General features: G+C 37.9%; 1 protein-coding gene across 3 annotated transcripts in view; it reads right to left on the bottom strand.

Annotated features, from left to right (window-relative positions):
* Positions 1 to 20,509, bottom strand: part of RNLS (renalase, FAD dependent amine oxidase) — a 274,300-nt gene that overhangs the window by 250,135 nt on the left and 3,656 nt on the right. For all 3 annotated transcript variants that reach the window (XR_005032408.2, XM_036924054.2, XM_036924057.2), the window contains exon 4: positions 6,772 to 6,930. Coding sequence is in view for 2 of the 3 variants with exons in the window: in XM_036924054.2 (XP_036779949.2) it covers positions 6,772 to 6,930 (159 nt within the window). In the remaining variant the exon portion in view is untranslated. The remainder of the gene's footprint in view (positions 1 to 6,771; positions 6,931 to 20,509) is intronic.

The following is a 20,509-nucleotide window of genomic DNA, read 5'->3' as shown; positions in this document are numbered from 1 at the left end:
TAAAATTCCAACATGAATGGGAGTATCTGCCATTTCTGCTGACTCCTGAGTTTCTGGAGGGAAGCAGAAGGGCAAAGACTAGCTTGGGTTGTCTCTCTGGTACTTAAAAAGAGAATGAAAGATTAAACAGAACCAACTCTCAGTGTCTACTATTTTTCAAAGAATAATAAAGAAGGACAGTAGATGAAGTAGATATAAAGGGTGAAGATCAAGGCATAATAAATAAAGGAAATTTAACAGTAATAATTGCTTTTCTAAAACTGAGCTCTCAGTGCAGCTCTCAGTTCATAAACTTGTAGGCAGCCCAACAGAGCAGCTAATATCTGAAGAAGTTTAGACACTGAATTATTTCCCCTCCTACGGAGATGGTCTGCTGGAAAAAGCAATGGAGCACACTACTTGATGAATAAAAGATTTTGTTTCCTGTGCTTCTAATCAAAATCTTTTCAGCAAAATGTCAAAGAAAAATGAAGAATTTAAACTTCTTTTAGTAAAAAATTGGTTCTCATTTTTCCATCAAGGATGATGGGAGATTCTAGAAGTTGTTGGAAGGAGATTGAAGGTATTCATTATGAGCAATATATTATCATTATATTCTATAGTACATAATAAGTTCTGAGACTGTGCATTTTGGTAGCTCACTGAAGTTCTAAGTGTCTGCACATAGGTTAAGAATAAAAGCCTTTTGAACAACATTCTCCCAAGGCCTGCAAATGTTTTCTCCCTCCCAACCCAATTAGATATTTACCATCTCCATGTATCCAGTCAGGTTTTAGAAGGTCAGTGAATTAGGACCTCTGTTGTTTGATCAACAGATGCTCACATACAAGGTTCACCACACTCTGCCCCAAATCCACATTCCCAGCTTTATCTCCCCAAATTCCTCATGCCTTTTCTCCTGCTATGACAGTCTATTTTCAGTCCCCAAAATATAAAACAAGTATTTCTATTTCCAACTTTTTGCTAAGGATTTTTTTTCCTCTCCAAAACATTCCCTTCCTTTCTTTCTCCCTGCCTGCCCTTTAAGACATATTTCAGACCGTGTCTCTCATTCATTCAGTAAATAGAGATGAGGCCCACCAAATGTGAGACACTCATAAGGGGATCCTGGGAAAACAGGAACAGGAAAGTCAGAGCCAGTTCCTGTCTTCATGTACTTTATATGCTACCAGGGAAGACACACATTACACAATGGTTAGGGCATTAATTAATTACAACTGTGTGATAAGTGTTAAAAATATCAGGCACAGGAAACTAGGATAACATAATAGAAATGGCCTGGCTGTGGGTTGGGAAGACATGCTTGAGGAAGTAGTTTTGAATTGAGTTTGAAGGATGAGCAGTGGCCTACAGTGGGGCAGAGGAAGGTCAATGAGTAAACTGTCTTGATAGGGACATGGTTATTATTAAATTGGGAAATATTAATAAAGACATAGTAAGGAAATTCTTGCCTTCCAGACTTTGGAACTGCAATAGTATTTTTCCCTATTATCCTGGCTCTCTGAAAACCTGGGGACAAAAAGCAATAATGATCCTACATTTGAAGTTCAGGAAGCCACCAGGAACAGGACCTAGTCAACTGCCCATTGAGAGTTCTGAGGAATTACCAGTAAGAACTGGCTTTACTAATCTGAGCCCCTCTACCTGGTCAATATAGGAAGAAGACTCAAAGGGATGTGAAAGCTCAGCATTATGAGTAATGTCATATTACTGGGGATAGTTTTTTGTTCCAAATCCTGTGAGCAAGGAGAGTTCCATTAATCTAAGCATTTGGGAGAAAAGCTGAGAAGCCTTGTGTGAGATTAAGCACAGTTTAAGAGAAGAAACTGTCCATGGTCCTCATTCCTCATAGTCAATCACCATATCCACCTGTTTTATTTTACAGTGTTTATGCCACAACCTTTCCATTGCTTCTGCTACCTCCCGAGCAGGAGAATGGAAGAACTATGCCAGGGAAGGCAGGTATCTGGATTTTAGGCCCATGTGTTCCATTACAACCTAGTGAAGAGCTCTATTTTAGGAAACATGAAATTAAGACAATAATGAATGTGAAAAGTGCTTCCTTTTTCAGGACTATACTGTCTCCTGTCTACCCCCAAATAAGTTGTGTGATCTTGTCTGAGGCAGATAATACCTTAAATTTCTCATCCCTACAATCACGGTGGAGGAAGCAATGGTGCCCAAGGTTCCTCCTAGTCCTAAAATTCTAGGATCCAGCCAAGGTTTACCATTTTCTCCTAGCACTGTGCACCAGGTACCAAGCCAGGACTAATAGTCTCTAAGATTATCTGGCTTCAAGGAACATATAATCAAATTGGTAAAAAAGAAAACCAGAAGCTCATTCATTCAGCAGATACCGACTGAACAATACCAGTACTGTGGGGGTCTGCATGTTACATGGTATTTGATGCTAAGTGGGGAGAGAGTGGCCTATAGGACCCCTTTCCTCATAGATTCTATGGCTTAGTGAGGAAGACACTTAATGAAAAATAAGGATCGCAATAAAACCTGATAAATATGACAATGCAGAATGTCCCAAATAGGCCTAACTGGGAGGAAAAAATTTCCAACAGGTGTTACAGAAACAGATTCCCAGTCCTCCCCAAACCATAGGATGCAAAATCTTCTCAAAAGCAAACATGGCGATCAAGAATGAGCAGGATACTATGGGAACCCATACCTGCACAAAATAATCAGTAATGGGATAGTCTAAGATGGAAGTACCCACTACAGAGTCATGGATAACAGTGGTTAAGAGTGTGGGTACTGGGGTCACACTACTAAGGTTCATATTTCAGCATCACCAACAAGAATGGAAGTAAAAGTAATAATGCCTTAGGATTGTTGTGAGGATTGAGATTATATTTATAATATTAATATATAGAGAAATAGCACAGTTATGGAACCAGAAGGTGAATCAAGAATCATAAGAGATTCACTGTATGGTTGAAAAAGCTTCCCTGTTCTCCCTACTGGGAGAATGTAATATAATACGTAATTGACCAAAAAAAAAGGAGTTCTTCTATAAAAAACAAAATAGGGAAACGAAGAGTTGGAGAGGGGAAAATCCAGACATGCTATAAAAGAATGGTATTCATGTTGATCTTAAAGGCTAGACATGATTTAGAAAGAGAGACAGATGAAGAGAAAAGCACAGAGAAAGTCAAAGACACCGAACTGCTCATAGGTGGTGAAAATGAGACCTATAGCCCTGTCCTAGTTCCGTCATTAATTAGCTAGCAGCTTCTTGGTAAATTGGCTAATCCAGGGCCTAAAATTATTTTCCTGTGATATTATGGTGTTTTGAATTATATTATAGTTATGCTTTAATATATAGTCTATATTTTTATATTCTTCACAGTCCTCTATTAAAAAATTCTGAGGGGAACTACAATATATACAAGATCCACTAGATGGCAATATATGGCTTTGTAAATGGATGCCTTTTCATAGAAACTGAGGCTACCTAACAATCAACCAAGAGCATATTTAAGGTTCTCCAGGAAACAGAGAGAAGACATTAACTAATTTCTCATACTGAGGCCATTATTGATGTTTGCAACATAAAGAGAAAGCATATGTTTTTAATTCCTTTGTTTTGGACCCACAGATATTATAGGGCTGTTTGGACATTTCATTTTAACCTTTTACTGCCTGGGTGGGCTATTTCATAACAAAGTAAACCCAGAATTATTTGCATAGAGTCCAATTCTGAATTGAGTCCATACAACACCCCAAATACTCCTACCCTCAGTCAAATGTACCAAGTCAATTATTCTTAAACTTTTTCATTGTAAAGTGCCACCATACTCCTCCACTAAAAAAGAAAAGGGAAAAAAGATTTATTTCCTTTTCAGCATATACATTTTTTAAATGGTGTTACCATTATCATTTTTTATAGTAAGAGTAAAATATCCTTACTTTTAAAGTTATGCTACTCAAAAAACTGTAAAGAAGAAAATGAAAATCATCCTCAAGTAATAACAATATTAATATGTTTCAGACAAACTAGTTTTGGTAGATGGAAAAGACAGATGCATCTTTTTTATGTTAAAAATATTCTGAAAGCTTTCCATGTTAATAAATACATTATTATATTAGTGATCAGTAGCATTCAGTCATTTACAGGTAAATATTTGCACGATTTATGCAGATAATGTTCTGAGGCAACATACTTGAGCTGAAATATCTGGCCTTCCCCAACAACACTATTTTTCACCAAACTGACAGAATTGGTCCCATTTAAAGATGATACCTATCAGAGAGGGCCCTACACAGAAAAAAGGAAAAAGACAACAGAACATATCAGAACCTAACAAATGAGCTAATAGAAAAACTTGCCAGAAGTGGATTAGTCTAACAAATATCAGGCAACAACTTGAAAACAGTGAAGGAATATATGACCTCTCTGACGGTCATATGTTGTCAGAAACAACATTTCATGGAAAGGCACAAAGGAACACTTTTGAAAACTACATGGGTGACATGGAGAAAAGGCCAGAAAAAGAAAGTACGAAGTAATGCAAAGACCTGAGTTGAAGGTGAGTTGAGACAAAATGGCAGATATGGGAGGGAGATACTTTGCATTTTTTAGACACTCTGAGATCATAGTTTTTGAAACAGAAATAAACTGTCAAGTATTAGAAGGAAGCTTGGCTGAAAATAAGGGAAAAGCTGAATTTTTAAGTAAAAAAAGGGACATGTCCCAGGAAAACTGACACAAACTATTAACAAAAAGATATATCTTTATGAAATTAATGGATTTGAACAAATACAAAAGAGGTACCTCTGAAATAAAGCATCTCCGACAGGCTAAAAGTAAAAAGGATGTACCAGACAAATGAAAATAAAATCTAAAAATGAGCATCTCATTTATCAAAGTTGATTTGAAAAGCAAAACAAAATTAGAATAATAATAAAGAGAGAACCTTAACAGTTAAAGGGTATAATTGCAATGAAGATATAATATTAATCAAATAACATGGTATCAAAAATGATAAAGCAAAAATTGACCCAAAAAAACAGGAAAGATGGAAAGAAAGACAATTAATAATAGGAGAATTAAGTTATCTCTCAGAACAACAAAGTTCAAGTACTCAAAAACAAATAAGGATATAGATCTAAATAAAATTAGTAATTAGCAGTCCCTTAAACATCTTAGGAGTCAGTCCATATGGTATTGTGTTGTATATATCACTAATATAAACACTGAGAAATGCTTTCAGAATGAAATGTTGAAGGATCTCTCATCACATACAAGACTATGTAGCTTTTGAAAATTGGAATATGCAATTTATAGCACAACAGAATACACTGAACAATAACTGTGTTTTTAAATGTTATAGTATATTATTTAACAGTCTCAAAATCAATCCAATTATTAGAGACTCCATGGCAATAAATTATCCTACTTTGACAACAGACTAGAGGCAGACTCCTGAAAGAGATCTTTGAAATTCGTTTTCTACTTTTCTATAGCTATCTAATAAATATTCCAATCCCTTCTCTATTATTACACACTGTAGTATAAAAAAAGCTGTCTTGTTAGTGCATGGTAGAACTGATATTCAAGGAAAAACAAATTGCTTTCAAGATGTGATAAGCAACTCTATTCTTTCTCAGAGAACAATTTCTATTACAGTTCTAAATCTAAAGTCTATGAACCATATTTATTACCAGTTTTATTTCTAATAGTGGCATAAGCAGCCATTTCTCTATCAAATCCAATTCAACGTTTGTCTTGGAACAGTCAAAAGCTCCAAGCATCTCAATATCCACCACCATCCCACATCTCCTAAGCCTTAGCCATCCTCACCAGGCTCTGCCTTGTTATAGCTCATGGGTTTCAAGACAAGTGAGGGATCTTCTAAAGGTCAATGACTCTGATGTGTCAGACTCAGTCTGTCTCCTGATAAAAGACAGGAGGAAAGTCAGTGAAACCTGACATAGGTAGAGGCAAAGCAGAGCCATAGGAAAGCTTTTCTTAAGACTCCAGGTAACAGGGAAACCTGTAGATTTCAGATATGGAAAGTAGATTATTGTTTGCTTAGGGTTAGGAATAGGGAGGGGAATGGAGAGATGAAGGCCATAACTTTAGGATATGGGGTTTCTTTTTGGTATGATAAAAATGTGCCCAAATTGACTGTGGTAATGATTGCATATATTGGTGAATATACTAAATACCACTGATGTGTACATGTTAAATGGATGAATTGTATAGTATGTGAGATACATATACATATACGTGTAGTATGTGAGATACATATACGTGTAAAACGGATGAATTGTATAGTATGTGAGATACATATATACATTTTTTTTCTTTTTTTTTTAAAGGAGGAGGGAGAAGCCAGGTAAAAGGTGAGACCCAAGTCCCAAGCAGGGAAAAATGTAAGACTTATACTCAAGAGCAATCCAAGATAAGGTTTCCCAGTGGTTCACATAACCAATTTAAATTATTATTCTTTCCTCCAGGGTGGTCACAAAAAGACTACTCTTCTTTTAGGCTAAAATACTGTATATCCGTCAAAAACATTTACTTTTTAAAGGCAAGGGCAATAAGAGAAATGTTCAACTGTTAAATGGTCAAAAAAATTCTTTAGGTTTCAGTTTGACCTAGACTAATATCATGAACCAAATCATAGTATCAGTTTTTAAAACATGCAAATCAATAGAATCCACAATATACCCTTTGCTTAGAGAGTCAAACTGAATTCCTGTTCTTCAAAGAAATCCCATTCCCTGAGGTAAACAGCACAGGCTGAGACTCACCATTCACGATGTCACCTTGAAGCTGGAGAATTTGAGGAACTGGCATCGTGAGGATAACAATATCAAAGTGCTCAGGGGAGCCTGTTTCCTTGGAGACTTCCCACTTGTCATTTCTCAGGTTGATTTGGGTCACACATCGTCTGAAACAGACATCAGCACCTGTTCCAAAAGCAAAATCAAGTTCATACAATCGGGGTTGTCCATTTGCATGAGGGGGAAGAGAAGAGTCACAAACTGGGTCCACTCAGGTGAATAAAATAGTGAAGTTCATCTTCTGCAACCCCGGGGGGTTCACTTTCTTTACTTTCTTTCTTGTTTACTGGGAATTCCTGTCCTTCTGTCATCCTTTGACCTCCCTATCAATACCTGTTCTGGGGAAAAATGACTACTACTATAATTAATACTAATAGGAACCATACTGCCTTTAATTAAGTGTTTACTATATGCCAAAACTATGAAAAGCACTTAATATACATTATACCAATTAATTTCACAGACTCAGAAATGCCATGATTTAAAACTACATCCATGTAGCACTAAAGCTCGTTATCTTTGTAGGGCAAGTATTCATTTTAGTCAAGGCATTAAAAATTCTCTCTCATAATACAAATAAGAGAAATATTCCCTATTAAAGGAATTAATATTCCCTATTAAACCTGAAAAAGGTCTCTATAAGAGAAATCCAAGTCCTTACTTCTATTAAGAAATTACCTTTATTAAGAAAAATCAGAATTGAGAGAAATATAATCTAAACCATCCTCTCACCACATTTTTCTTCTTTGCACTTATCCCAAAAGTATTTTAATAATTGATTAGTTACTTGATTCACATTTTCTTTCCTTTTTATCTGTAAATCCCACTGTCAGGAATATGGCTTTCTTGTTTCTATGTATAGTAATATAGCATATACAGTATAGTACTCAGCACATACTCAGTGTTTGTTCAAGAGAATGGATTTCTGAATCATAAACTGAAAGATAACATATAATTGGATCATTACCTCTCCTTGGTACATTAGCATTTACCTCACATAGCAATTTTCAGAAAACTTTGATTTAAAAACAAATCCTCTTTTATGCAGGCTCAGGATTAGAAATGAAAAAGGAGCAAGGAAAAAGCACACTGAAAAAATGTTCCATGTTATCTGGGATGACTCATGTTCCTGGCTGCTGAAAATTTAGCGTAAGTCCAAACTTGGCCATGAAGCTTCCTTTCTGTGTAGTTACTCCAGCTCAATGTGATCTTTCTCATCTATGATGCCCTTCAACCATCATTGCCTTTACCTCTCACTCTGACACTCATCCACCGTATCTGCATGTTTTAGGTAGCTATTATCTATCCAAAAATACCCCTGGCTCCTCCATGTGAGGTCTCCATAGCTCCTATGCCTTTACATCTCTCACTGTCCCTTGAATAATGCTACAACATAGTAAGTACTTCCTAAAACTTGTTTGTAGGAAATTAGAAATCAAATGCAAGTGTGTTAGAAGGAACATGGTGCTAACTAGGCCCAGGGATCAATCACTTGGAGCCAATTAGCATGCATATGTTCAAAGAATAGAGCAAGGGCTTGTAAAAGCAATCCGACTTGCCTGGAGTTTTCTCTGAGGCCGCTGTTTGGGGAAGATGCAAATAATTAGTGCTTTCAGCTCACACCCACTACCTCCTTTACTCCAATCAGGACAGCTCCACTTCACTCTGTTCTAATTTTTTAGGATGTCTCACCCCTGACCAAGTCACTGCTCCTGCCTCACCCTAGTCCTGGCCCTCACCTGGATCTCAACTAAGTCAACTGACTTTACATATTTTATTCCATTATGTCTTCACATAATATTCCCTTTAAAAAGGGCATTACATTGTTGTTGGTGGTGAGCAGGCATGTCTGTTTAAGGGAAGTGAAGTCCATTGACCTGGAAATTCTCCATATCCAGAGAAGCATCTTGGACATGTATCCCAACGGTCCCAAAATGTTCTGCAAGGTGTATGCAGTGGCTCTCTAAGGGTGGACCTCAGGCCAGCAGCATGAGCAGCAACCTGGGACTTGTGAGAAATGCTCTCTCAGGCTCTAAGCCAAACCTACTGAATCAGAAGCCTTGGGGTTCAGGCCCAGCAAAGAGTATTTAATAAGCCCCCTCAGGCTTGTTACAATGCACACTACAGTGTGAGAACCACTGGGGTAGGTAGATAAACCCAAATCTAACATCACAGCTATCAAAACTACCCAAAAAATGGTCTTTGTCATGAGTCGAGGCAATGGTATTGCAGTGCTTACTAATCAGGAACTTTTCCTTTCCAGATGCTAGGAGTGACATTTCTGGGAAAGTGGCATTTCCTTGTGAAGGTAAGTAATGACTTTCAAAAGGACCACATGTTAAAATCTATAGGCTCTGGAAAGTCATTTTAAAACAGAGACCTACAGAGGGGAGCCAAGATGGCGGCATGAGTAGAGCAGTGGAAATCTCCTCCCAAAACCATATATATTTATGAAAATATAACAAACACAACTCTTCCTAGAATAGAGACCAGAGGACACAGGACAACATCCAGACCACATTCACACCTGCGAGAACCCAGCGCCTCTCGAAGGGGGTAAGATACAAGCCCCAGCCCAGCGGGACCCGAGCTCCCCTCCCCTCAGCTCCCGGTAGGAGGAGAGGAGTCGGAGCGGGGAGGGAGAGGGAGCCCAGGACTGCTAAACACCTGGCCCCAGCCATCCGGACCAGAGCGCAGACACAGTGCATGCGTGGGGTCCTGGATACTAGGGAAAAAGGGCAGCAAGACCTGTGAGCGGGTCCCTGAGGCTGGCGGCCAGGGACAAAGACAACCAAGCAGCATTTTTTTAAAAAATTATTTATTTATTTATTTTTTTGCGAGTGCTTTTTGGAAGTCTTAAAGGGACAGGGACCCCAAAACCGGACACTTAGTCCGGCAGCAGGGAATCTGGAGATCTCTGGGAACTCTAACCCCCTGGGCAGCAGGGAGCACGGAGGCGCCTCACGGAGATAAAGAGCCTCCCGGCCGCTCCCCCTCCAACGCGGCTCCACCATATCAAAGCAGCACAAGCCAGGCCACTGCCCACAGCAACAGCGGAGATTAACTCCATAGCAGCCAGGCAGGAAGCAGAAGCCCTGTCTGTGCGCAGCTGCCCAGCACAAGCCACTAGAGGTCGCTGTTCTCCCAGGAGAGGAAGGCCACAAACCAACAAGAAGGGAAGTTCTTCCAGCCGTCACTCATGCCAGCACTGCAAACTATCTCTATCACCATGAAAAAGCAAAATTACAGGCAGACAAAGATCACAGAGACAACACCAGAGAAGAAGACAGACCTAACCAGTCTTCCTGAAAAAGAATTCAAAATAAAAATCATAAACATGCTGATGGAGATGCAGAGAAATACACAAGAGCTAAGGGATGAAGTCCAGAGGGAGATAACAGATGCCCAGAAAGAGATTACAGAAGTGAAACAAACTCTGGAAGGATTTATGAGCAGAATGGATAAGATGCAAGAGGCCATTGATGGAATAGAAACCAGAGAACAGGAACGCATAGAAGCTTACATAGAGAGAGATAAAAGGATCTCCAGGAATGAAGCAATATTAAGAGAAGAGTGTGACCAATCCAAAAGGAACAATATCTGTATTATAGGGGTACCAGAAGAAGAAGAGAGAGAGAAAGGGATAGAAAGTGTCTTTGAAGAAATAAATGCTAAAAACTTCCCCAAACTGGGGGAGGAAATAATCGAACAGACCACGGAAATACACAGAACCCCCAACAGAAAGGATCCAAGGAGGACAACACCAAGACACATAATAATTAAAATGGCAAGGATCAAGGACAAGGAAAGAGTTTTAAAGGCAGCTAGAGAGAAAAAGGTCACCTATAAAGGAAAACCCATCAGGCTATCATCAGACTTCTCGACAGAAACCTTACAGGCCAGAAGAGAATAGCATGATATATTTAATGCAATGAAACAGAAGGGCCTTGAACCAAGGATACTGTATTCAGCACGATTATCCTTTAAATATGATGGAGGGATTAAACAATTCCCAGACAAGCAAAAGTTGAGGGAATTTGCCTTCCACAAACCACCTCTACAGGGCATTACAGGGACTGCTCTAGATGGGAGCACTCCTAAAAAGAGCACAGAACAAAAGACACAACATATGAAGAATGGAGGAGGAGAAATAAGAAGGGAGAGAAGAAAAGAATCTCCAGACTGTGTATATAACAGCTCAATAAGCGAGCTAAGTTAGGCAGTAAGATACTAAAGAGGCTAACCTTGAACCTTTGGTAACCACGAATCTAAAGCCCGCAATGGCAATAAGTACATATCTTTCAATAGTCACCCTAAATGTAAATGGACTGAATGCACCAATCAAAAGACACAGAGTAATAGAATGGATAAAAAAGCAAGACCCATCTATATGCTGCTTACAAGAAACTCACCTCAAACCCAAAGACATGCACAGACTAAAAGTCAAGGGATGGAAAAACATATTTCAGGCAAACAACAGAGAGAAGAAAGCAGGGGTTGCAGTACTAATATCAGACAAAATAGACTTCAAAACAAAGAAAGTAACAAGAGATAAAGAAGGACACTACATAATGATAAAGGGCTCAGTCCAACAAGAGGATATAACCATTCTAAATACATATGCATCCAACACAGGAGCACCAGCATATGTGAAACAAATAGTAACAGAACTAAAGGGGGAAATAGACTGTAATGCATTCATTTTAGGAGACTTCAACACGTCACTCACCCCAAAGGATAGATCCACCGGGCAGAAAATAAGTAAGGACATGGAGGCACTGAACAGCACAGTAGAACAGATGGACCTAATAGACATCTATAGAACTGTACATCCAAAAGCAACAGGATATACATTATTCTCAAGTGCACATGGAATATTCTCCAGAATAGTCCACATACTAGCCCACAAAAAGAGCCTCTGCAAATTCCAAAATATTGAAATTCTACCAACCAACTATTCAGACCACAAAGGTATAAAACTAGAAATAAATTCTACAAAGAAAACAAAAAGGCTCACAAACACATGGAGGCTTAACAACATGTTCCTAAATAATCAATGGATCAATGAACAAATTAAAATAGAGATCAAGGAATATATGGAAACAAACGACAACAACAACACAAAGCCCCAACTTCTGTGGGACACAGCGAAAGCAGTCTTAAGAGGAAAGTATATAGCGATCCAGGCACACTTGAAGAAGGAAGAACAATCCCAAATGAATAGTCTAACATCACAATTATCGAAACTGGAAAAAGAAGAACAAATGAGGCCTAAAGTCAGCAGAAGGAGGGACATAATAAAGATCAGAGAAGAAATAAAACTGAGAAGAATAAAACAATAGCAAAAATCAATGACACCAAGAGCTGGTTCTTTGAGAAAATAAACAAAATAGATAAGCCTCTAGCCAAACTTATTAAGAGAAAAAGAGAATCATCACAAATCAACAGAATCAGAAATGAGAACGGAAAAATCATGACGGACCCCACAGAAATACAAAGAATTATTAAAGAATACTATGAAAACCTATATGCCAACAAGCTGGAAAACCTAGAAGAAATGGACAACTTCCTAGAAAAATACAACCTTCCAAGACTGACCAAGGAAGAAACACAAAAGTAAACGAACCAATTAGGAGCAAAAAAATTGAAACGGTAATCAAAAAACTACCCAAGAACAAAACCCCCAGGCCAGACAGATATACCTCGGAATTTTATCAGACATACAGAGAAGACATAATACCCATTCTCCTTAAAGTTTTCCAGAAAATAGAAGTGGAGGGAATACTCCCAAACTCATTCTATGAAGCCAACATCACCCTAATACCAAAACCAGGCAAAGACCCCACCAAAAAAGAAAATTACAGACCAATACCCCTGATGAATGTAGATGCAAAAATACTCAATAAAATATTAGCAAACCAAATTCAAAAATATATCAAAAGTATCATACACCATGACCAAGTGGGATTCATCCCAGGGATGCAAGGATGGTACAACATTCGAAAATCCATCAACATCATCCACCACATCCACAAAAAGAAAGAAAAAAACCACAAGATCATCTCCATAGATGCTGAAAAAGCATTAGACAATATTCAACATCCATTCATGATAAAAACTCTCAGCAAAATGGGTATAGAGGGCAAGTACCTCAACATAATAAAGGCCATATATGATAAACCCATAGCCAACATTATACTGAACAGTGAGAAGCTGAAAGCTTTTCCTCTGAGATCGGGAACAAGACAGGGATGCCCACTCTCCCCACTGTTATTTAACATAGTACTGGAGGTCCTAGCCACGGCAATCAGACAAAACAAAGAAATACAAGGAATCCAGATTGGTAAAGAAGAAGTTAAACGGTCACTATCTGCAGATGACATGATATTGTACATAAAAAACCCTAAAGACTCCACTCCAAAATGACTAGAACTGATATTGGAATATAGCAAAGTTGCAGGATACAAAATTAACACACAGAAATCTGTGGCTTTCCTATACACTAACAATGAGCCAATAGACAGAGAAATCAGGAAAACAATTCCATTCACAAGAGCATCAAAAAGAATAAAATACCTCGGAATAAACCTAACCAAAGAAGTGAAAGACCTATACCCTGAAAACTACAAGTCACTCTTAAGAGAAATTAAAGGGGACACTAACAAATGGAAACTCATCCCATGCTCATGGCTAGGAAGAATTAATATCGTCAAAATGGCCTTCCTGCCCAAAGCAGTATACAGATTTGATGCAATCCCTATCAAATTACCAACAGCATTCTTCAATGAACTGGAACAAATAATTCAAAAATTCATATGGAAACACCAAAGACCCCGAATAGCCAAAGCAATCCTGAGAAAGAAGAATAAAGTAGGGGGGATCTCACTCCCCAACTTCAAGCTCTATTATAAAGCCATAGTAATCAAGACAATTTGGTACTGGCACAAGAGCAGAGCCACAGACCAGTGGAACAGATTAGAGACTCCAGACATTAACCCAAACATATATGGTCAATTAATATTTGATAAAGGACCCATGGACATACAATGGCGAAACGACAGTCTCTTCAACAGATGGTGCTGGCAACACTGGACAGCTACATGTAGGAGAATGAAACTGGACCATTGTCTAACCCCATACACAAAAGTAAATTCAAAATGGATCAAAGACCTGAATGTAAGTCATAAAACCATAAAACTCTTAGAAAAAGACATAGGCCAAAACCTCTTAGACATAAACATGAGTGACCTCTTCTTGAACATATCTCCCCGGACAAGGAAAACAACAGCAAAAATGAATAAGTGGGACTATATTAAGCTGAAAAGCTTCTGTACAGCAAAAGACACCATCAATAGAACAAAAAGGTATCCTACAGTATGGTAGAATATATTTGTAAATGACAGATCCGATAAAGGCTTGACATCCAAAACATACAAAGAGCTCACCCACCTCAACAAACAAAAAACAAATAATCCAATTAAAAAATGGGCAGAGGAACTGAACAGACAGTTCTCCAAAAAAGAAATACAGATGGCCAACAGACACATGAAAAGATGCTCCGCATCGCTAATTATCAGATAAATGCAAATTAAAACCACAATGAGGTATCACCTCACACCAGTAAGGATGGCTACCATCCAAAAGACAAACAACAACAAATGTTGGCGAGGTTGTGGAGAAAAGGGAACCCTCCTACACTGCTGGTGGGAATGTAAATTAGTTCAACCATTGTGGAAAGCAGTATGGAGGTTCCTCAAAATGCTCAAAATAGACTTACCATTTGACCCAGGAATTCCACTCCTAGGAATTGACCCTAAGAATGCAGCACTCAAGTTTGAAAAAGACAGATGCACCCCTATGTTTATCGCAGCACTATTTATAATAGCCAAGAGTTGGAAGCAACCTAAGTGTCCATCAGTAGATGAATGGATAAAGAAGATATGGTATGTATACACAATGGAAAATTATTCAGCCATAAGAAGAAAACAAATCCTACCATTTGCAACAACATGGATGGAGCTAGAGGGTATTATGCTCAGTGTAATAAGCCAAGTGGAGAAAGAGAAATACCAAATGATTTCACTCATCTGTGGAGTATAAGAACAAAGGAAAAACTGAAGGAACAAAACAGCAGCAGAATCACAGAACCCAAGAATGGACTAACAGGTACCAAAGGGAAAGGGACTGGGGAGGATGGGTGGGTAGGGAGAGATAAGGGGGGGAAAGAAGAAGGGGGTATTATGATTAGCATGCATAATGGGGGGTGGGAGAAAGGGGAGGGCTGTACAACAAAGAGAAGACAAGTAGTGATTCTACAACATTTAGCTATGCTGATGCATAGTGACTGTAAGGGGGTTTGTTGGGGGGACCTGGTATAGGGGAGAGCCTAGTAAACATAATGTTCTTCATGTAATTGTAGATTAATGATAACAAAAAAAAAAAAGAAAGAAAAGGGGGATTACTCCCTGATAGGATAAAACTAACTGCAAATCACCGATTAATGTATGCTTTAAATATCCTTAATTTTGATCATTTAAAGGGTGTCAGATGATCAGCTATAGAAGTACATTTTTCTGATAATATTCCTTTCTCTTAAAAAAAAAGCAGTTCCTGTGTGGTGATCTCCAATAAGTTCTTCACAATGGTATAAACGGTATATCAAAGTGTGGGCAAAGGGACAGTTTGTGTTTATACAGAGGATCAAAGCCTAATTTGGCTACCCAGAAAACGAATTAAGATACGATATGAAGAAGAACTTCCAACATCAACATCCTCTGGAAGAGTCATTCCAGAAGATGATCATCAAAAAACTTCAACAAAGATCCCGGTGCTGTTGCAGTTGTAGCTCCACCGGTTCCTGGACTTGCCATTGGAATGAAGAAAGAGATATCTAAGCTGGCCTGTGCATACAGTAAAACAACAAATTTGACTGGATCTATACTGTCGGAACTCAACCAAGAATTAGGAGAAGTGCAAGTTGCAGCGCTCCAAGATCTTGCGACTATAGACTATCTACTGTTAAAAGAACATATGGGATGTGAACAGTTCCCAGGAATGTGTTGTTTTAATTTGTCTGATTTTTCTCAAAATATTCAAATTCAGTTAGACAATATCCATCATATCATTGATAAGTTTTCACAAATGCCTAGGGTGCCTAACTGGTTTTCTTGGTTTCACTGGATATGGCTGGTAATTGTAGGTCTGCTTTGGTTATGTAGCTGTATTCCTATTACGTTAATGTGTGCACGCAATTTAATTAGTAACTTAAAACCTATACACGCTTATGTTACACTACAAGAAGATATGTCAAAGAAATAATCAATCTTCCCATGTTTTCTTCCATCTGCTACTTCTATAACTTCTCTTCTTCCTTCATAATTACAACCCCTAAGTAGAACTCATGCCTCATATCGAAATTGCCGAGTATCATAATTCTTCCAAGTGGTAAAGATACCTCAAGACAAATGCTGGGCATAGAAGCCACAGGGCATAAATCTGCAAAAAAGTAAAAAGCTAACCTTTTCAAACAATATTGCTTCTCTCTCACTTGCCAACTTTACATTTCCCTGTATGGCCCCGGAAGATGACTGGTTAGCCAGAGACGGGTAAGATTCCTCAAGGGAGGAACAACCTAAGACAGGCACAGTCACAGGGGGGCCATCAGGTGAGAAACTGGGGATCAACAGAGGTGAGGCTTAGAACCTCAGCCCCCCTGTTTGAGAGAAATCTTCTGCATCCGTGGATGTTTTGTTGCCCTTGTCTAGCTTGGATTAATACTTAGTCTATAGGCACACACCTGATCATCTACATTTGCCCTCTTACAGCACTAACCTATGTTTTCTACCTTTATCTTGCATCTACCTACCACTTTAGCATTTTATTAAAAATAATAATAATAATAATAATAAGGGAGAAATGTGGGATTCACATATAAATCAAGTATAAAAATCAAACAAATAATCATAATTGACCTGATTGTTTGAAATTCCTGATGTGTGATCAAAACCGAAAGTTTCTGTGATGACTGCCCTTGCACTGTTCACCATGGAAGAACTTATTCACTATGTAAGAACTTGTTCACCATGTAAAAACTTGTTCGTTATGCTTCAGAAGATTGGAGACTGTTGAGAATTAGGCTTGGGGTTGATTAATGATTGTGCATTGAGTCCCCTATACAGAATTTTATTGTTGTTAACAACCATATTATCAATAAATATGAGAGATGCCTTCTCAAAAAAAAAAAAAGACAGAGACCTACATAAAATCTCTCAAGAGTCACTTCTGAGCTTAGTAAATCTGGCCATGTCCTTCCCTCTTTTGTATACTATGTGTTTATGGCTCCCTACTGCACTGAGATGAAGAATAAAATCTTTAACACTGCTTAGAGAGCCCCTGCCTCACTCTTGAACTTCATCTCCTACCACTTTCTCCCTCATTCGCTGCTCTCCAGCTACAAGGACCTTTAATTCCTTGAATGCATCAACTCCCTCCTACTTTAAAACAGTTCCAATCCAATGTACCCACTGCATACAATTCTCATCATTTATCTATCAGCCTAGTTCACTCTTGCTTACTTTTTGGGCACCAGTGAAAACAATAGTTCTGCAAAGATGCTTTCCCTGACACAGTCTCCCACGTTTCTCTGAAACTCACATTAGGTTAGGTCTTATTATATGCTCTCTCAAAGTTCTCATTCTTTCTTCTTAGCATTTATTATGCACCTTGTGTGTGTGTGTGTGTGTGTGTGTGTGTGTAATTAATTGAATGTCTTTCCCCCCGTCCCTTCCCTCAGTACTCTTTGTATTAACAAAGGCCGGGGCCATGTCTCTCACACATCACTGTTTCCCCAGCACATAATATTTAATAAGAACTTAAAAATCTGCAAAATAGCTATAAAGATATCAGAACAGTGTATTTCTGTTATACACTTATTCCATTTATCCCTGCCTTTCTCCATTTTAGAGAGAAAATACAAATTCATTTTCTTCCCATAATTCACTTCAAATGGGTTTTAGGGAGCAGCAGTTCAGAACAGTTGAGGTAGAACAGGAAGAGATGTGAACAAAGTCTAACTAAATGCATTGCCTAAAATAAACAGAAGATGCTTAACCAAGACTCACAGGCTATCTGCTAGCTTCTCTGAAGGACACTCTTATGGATGAGGGCCATGATCACCTGCCTGGGAGAAATTTTAAGGCAGAACTGCCTAGGTTCACTTCCCCTACACCAATTTTATAAAGAAAATAAACACAAAAGTAAAAAGGTATAATCTGCAAATTAAACCATCTTTTCTAATGAAAAGATCCTGTCAATTTTGACAAGTTACATTGTACATGTTGACTTCCCAGATTGTCCCTTTTAGAGTAGACAAAATGAAAACAAAAGAAAGCAGCAATAGTTCTTCCTATTGGCAGGCAGGCCAAACCAAAAACAAAAGAAAACAAAAAATGTTACCACCCTGACCTGGAAGCTAAATTCATCCTCTTATGAATGGCTTGGTAATATAGGTCTTACTCAAGAGCAAAAGGACTTTGTTCATCACTTCACAAATGTCATTAGGAAGGAACCATGACGTGAGTGCTCTCCCTGGATGCATAAAGAAAGAAAATGGCTTTATTCCTTCCTAGGCCTTTCCCCTGGTGATGAGAGAGGGAGAGTACAAAAGGCACTATGGGACTTTTCTTGTGAGCCATGTGCCCACTGACCTGTGCACCAGGGTGGAAAGGGAGTAGTCTTACGTATTGTAGAGGAAAGGTCAGGAAGGAAATAGAAAGCCCTATAAAATAAATGTTAAATCAGAGAGTATGAGCACCCCTCGTTGCCTTACATGCGCTAGTTAATAGAAGACAGCTGGGTCAGCTGGAATGGCATTCTGGTTAGTCACTTACTAGCCAAGCCACCCTAGGCAAAGTACTTAACATTTTTCTCATTAGTAAATGGTGTAAGGATAACTATCTTGAACAATTGTGAGAATTAGAAATGACATCTGTAAAAGTGCCTAACATAGTGTCAGATAGAGGAGCTTTTGTTATTTTGAATTTATCCTATCTCAACAACAATGAAAACCAAAAATATAAAACAACAGGAAATTGCATTTTACTCATTAAAGGAAAAAATTGTATTAATGAGGAAGGCAGGCAGTTGGTAAAACTGATGTCAATAAACATAGTTTTCTCTCTAATATGTTTAATGGGAATATATCAGAATAAGAATAGAATAGAAGATCAAGAAGCACACATCTATTTCACAACTTGTTCTTGTTCTAATTATATATTTCCTATAGAGATTTGAACCTGTTTCAAAGTATACCTGATTAGACATCATATGTAGATAGTTTCCCTGGATTTTGGTCCCTATCTAAATGACTATTGGTTGGTTCATCAGATTATGGGGTTGCAAGTTCAGTTGATTCCAAAACAGAGAGTAGTTTTGGAATGACTTGCCCATTTGGGTTCTTAGGCACTAGGGACATAAAAAGGTCAGCTTCATTCAAGTAGTTCATTATTTAAACCAATATTTATCAAGTGATTACTATGTACTTGGCCTGTTATTTGCTTGGCTCAACAACAAGTGCATTATACCCTTTATTCCTCACAACACTTTATGAGGTACTATTATTACTCTCATTTTTCAATGAAAGAACTAGGATATAGATTTTAAACCTTTCTTAATATTACATAGCCAGGAAACAGTGGCAGATCGTTAATCTGACTCCAAGTCATGCTGATTTCAAGAACTCTCAACTTACATTGTGGGAATGCTAAAACACTTCTGTGGGCCATTTAGAGGCTATTTTAAAGAAGCTTAAAGGGTGTTTAAAGGGATATAATTGTAAAGTTAAAAATGGTATAGACAGGGTCTACAGATCCTATAGTAATACATCTGGGTAGAGGTAGGAAAGGACTCTTGAAACATTACAAAAAGAATATTAAAGTAAAGAAAAAGTTTAAATACACTCAAATTATGTAGACCTTTAACTGAATTATATAAAAATTCATTTTCTTAAAGCAGAAAGTATATCAGAAAATAGACTTATTTATTTATATAAGGACTTTTATCCTGCTATTTTCCTGTGTTTTCCAAATTTTCTACTAGTAGTGTGTAATTCTCTTAAAAGTTACTTTTTGAAATAAACAGCATTTTACATAATGATATGAAATTTACAGATGTAATTGTTTCAAGAGGCTATACAAATTGAAAATATAAAATGTTTTCACTAAGAATTCGCTAAATTAGAACTGTCATCTAATATACATAAACATATGTATTTTTCAGTTTAGTTATCTAGAAACAATACATATATATTAGAAATCTATAACACTCTACTTACCATGTGCAAGGTACTATTCTGTGTGAGGTACAAATAACAAAACCTCTTTTCCCAAGAGTTTCCAAGGCAAAACTGGAAGATAAAACATAAATTCTCCCAAACACCTAACAAAATAAAGATGTACGTACAATGTATGCAAGGACTGTCCCTCTGCCAGAACATCAGCTATATGAGAGCACAGACTTTGGCTCTCCTATCACTAGTGCCTAAAATAGTGTCTGACATTAAAAGCACTCAATAAAAGTTAGGAAGAGTGGATGAATTGGTATGTACATGCATGAATAGATAGATACATAAATCAGTAAGTAGTTCAGAATTTCAGTAAGCATGCACATCTAACTTGGGTCATGTGAAAATAATGATAGAAATGTATTT

The sequence above is a fragment of the Manis pentadactyla genome, chromosome 8 (assembly GCF_030020395.1).
Source record: "Manis pentadactyla isolate mManPen7 chromosome 8, mManPen7.hap1, whole genome shotgun sequence".
Lineage (NCBI taxonomy): Eukaryota > Metazoa > Chordata > Mammalia > Pholidota > Manidae > Manis > Manis pentadactyla.
This window is presented reverse-complemented; position numbering and strand designations above follow the sequence as displayed.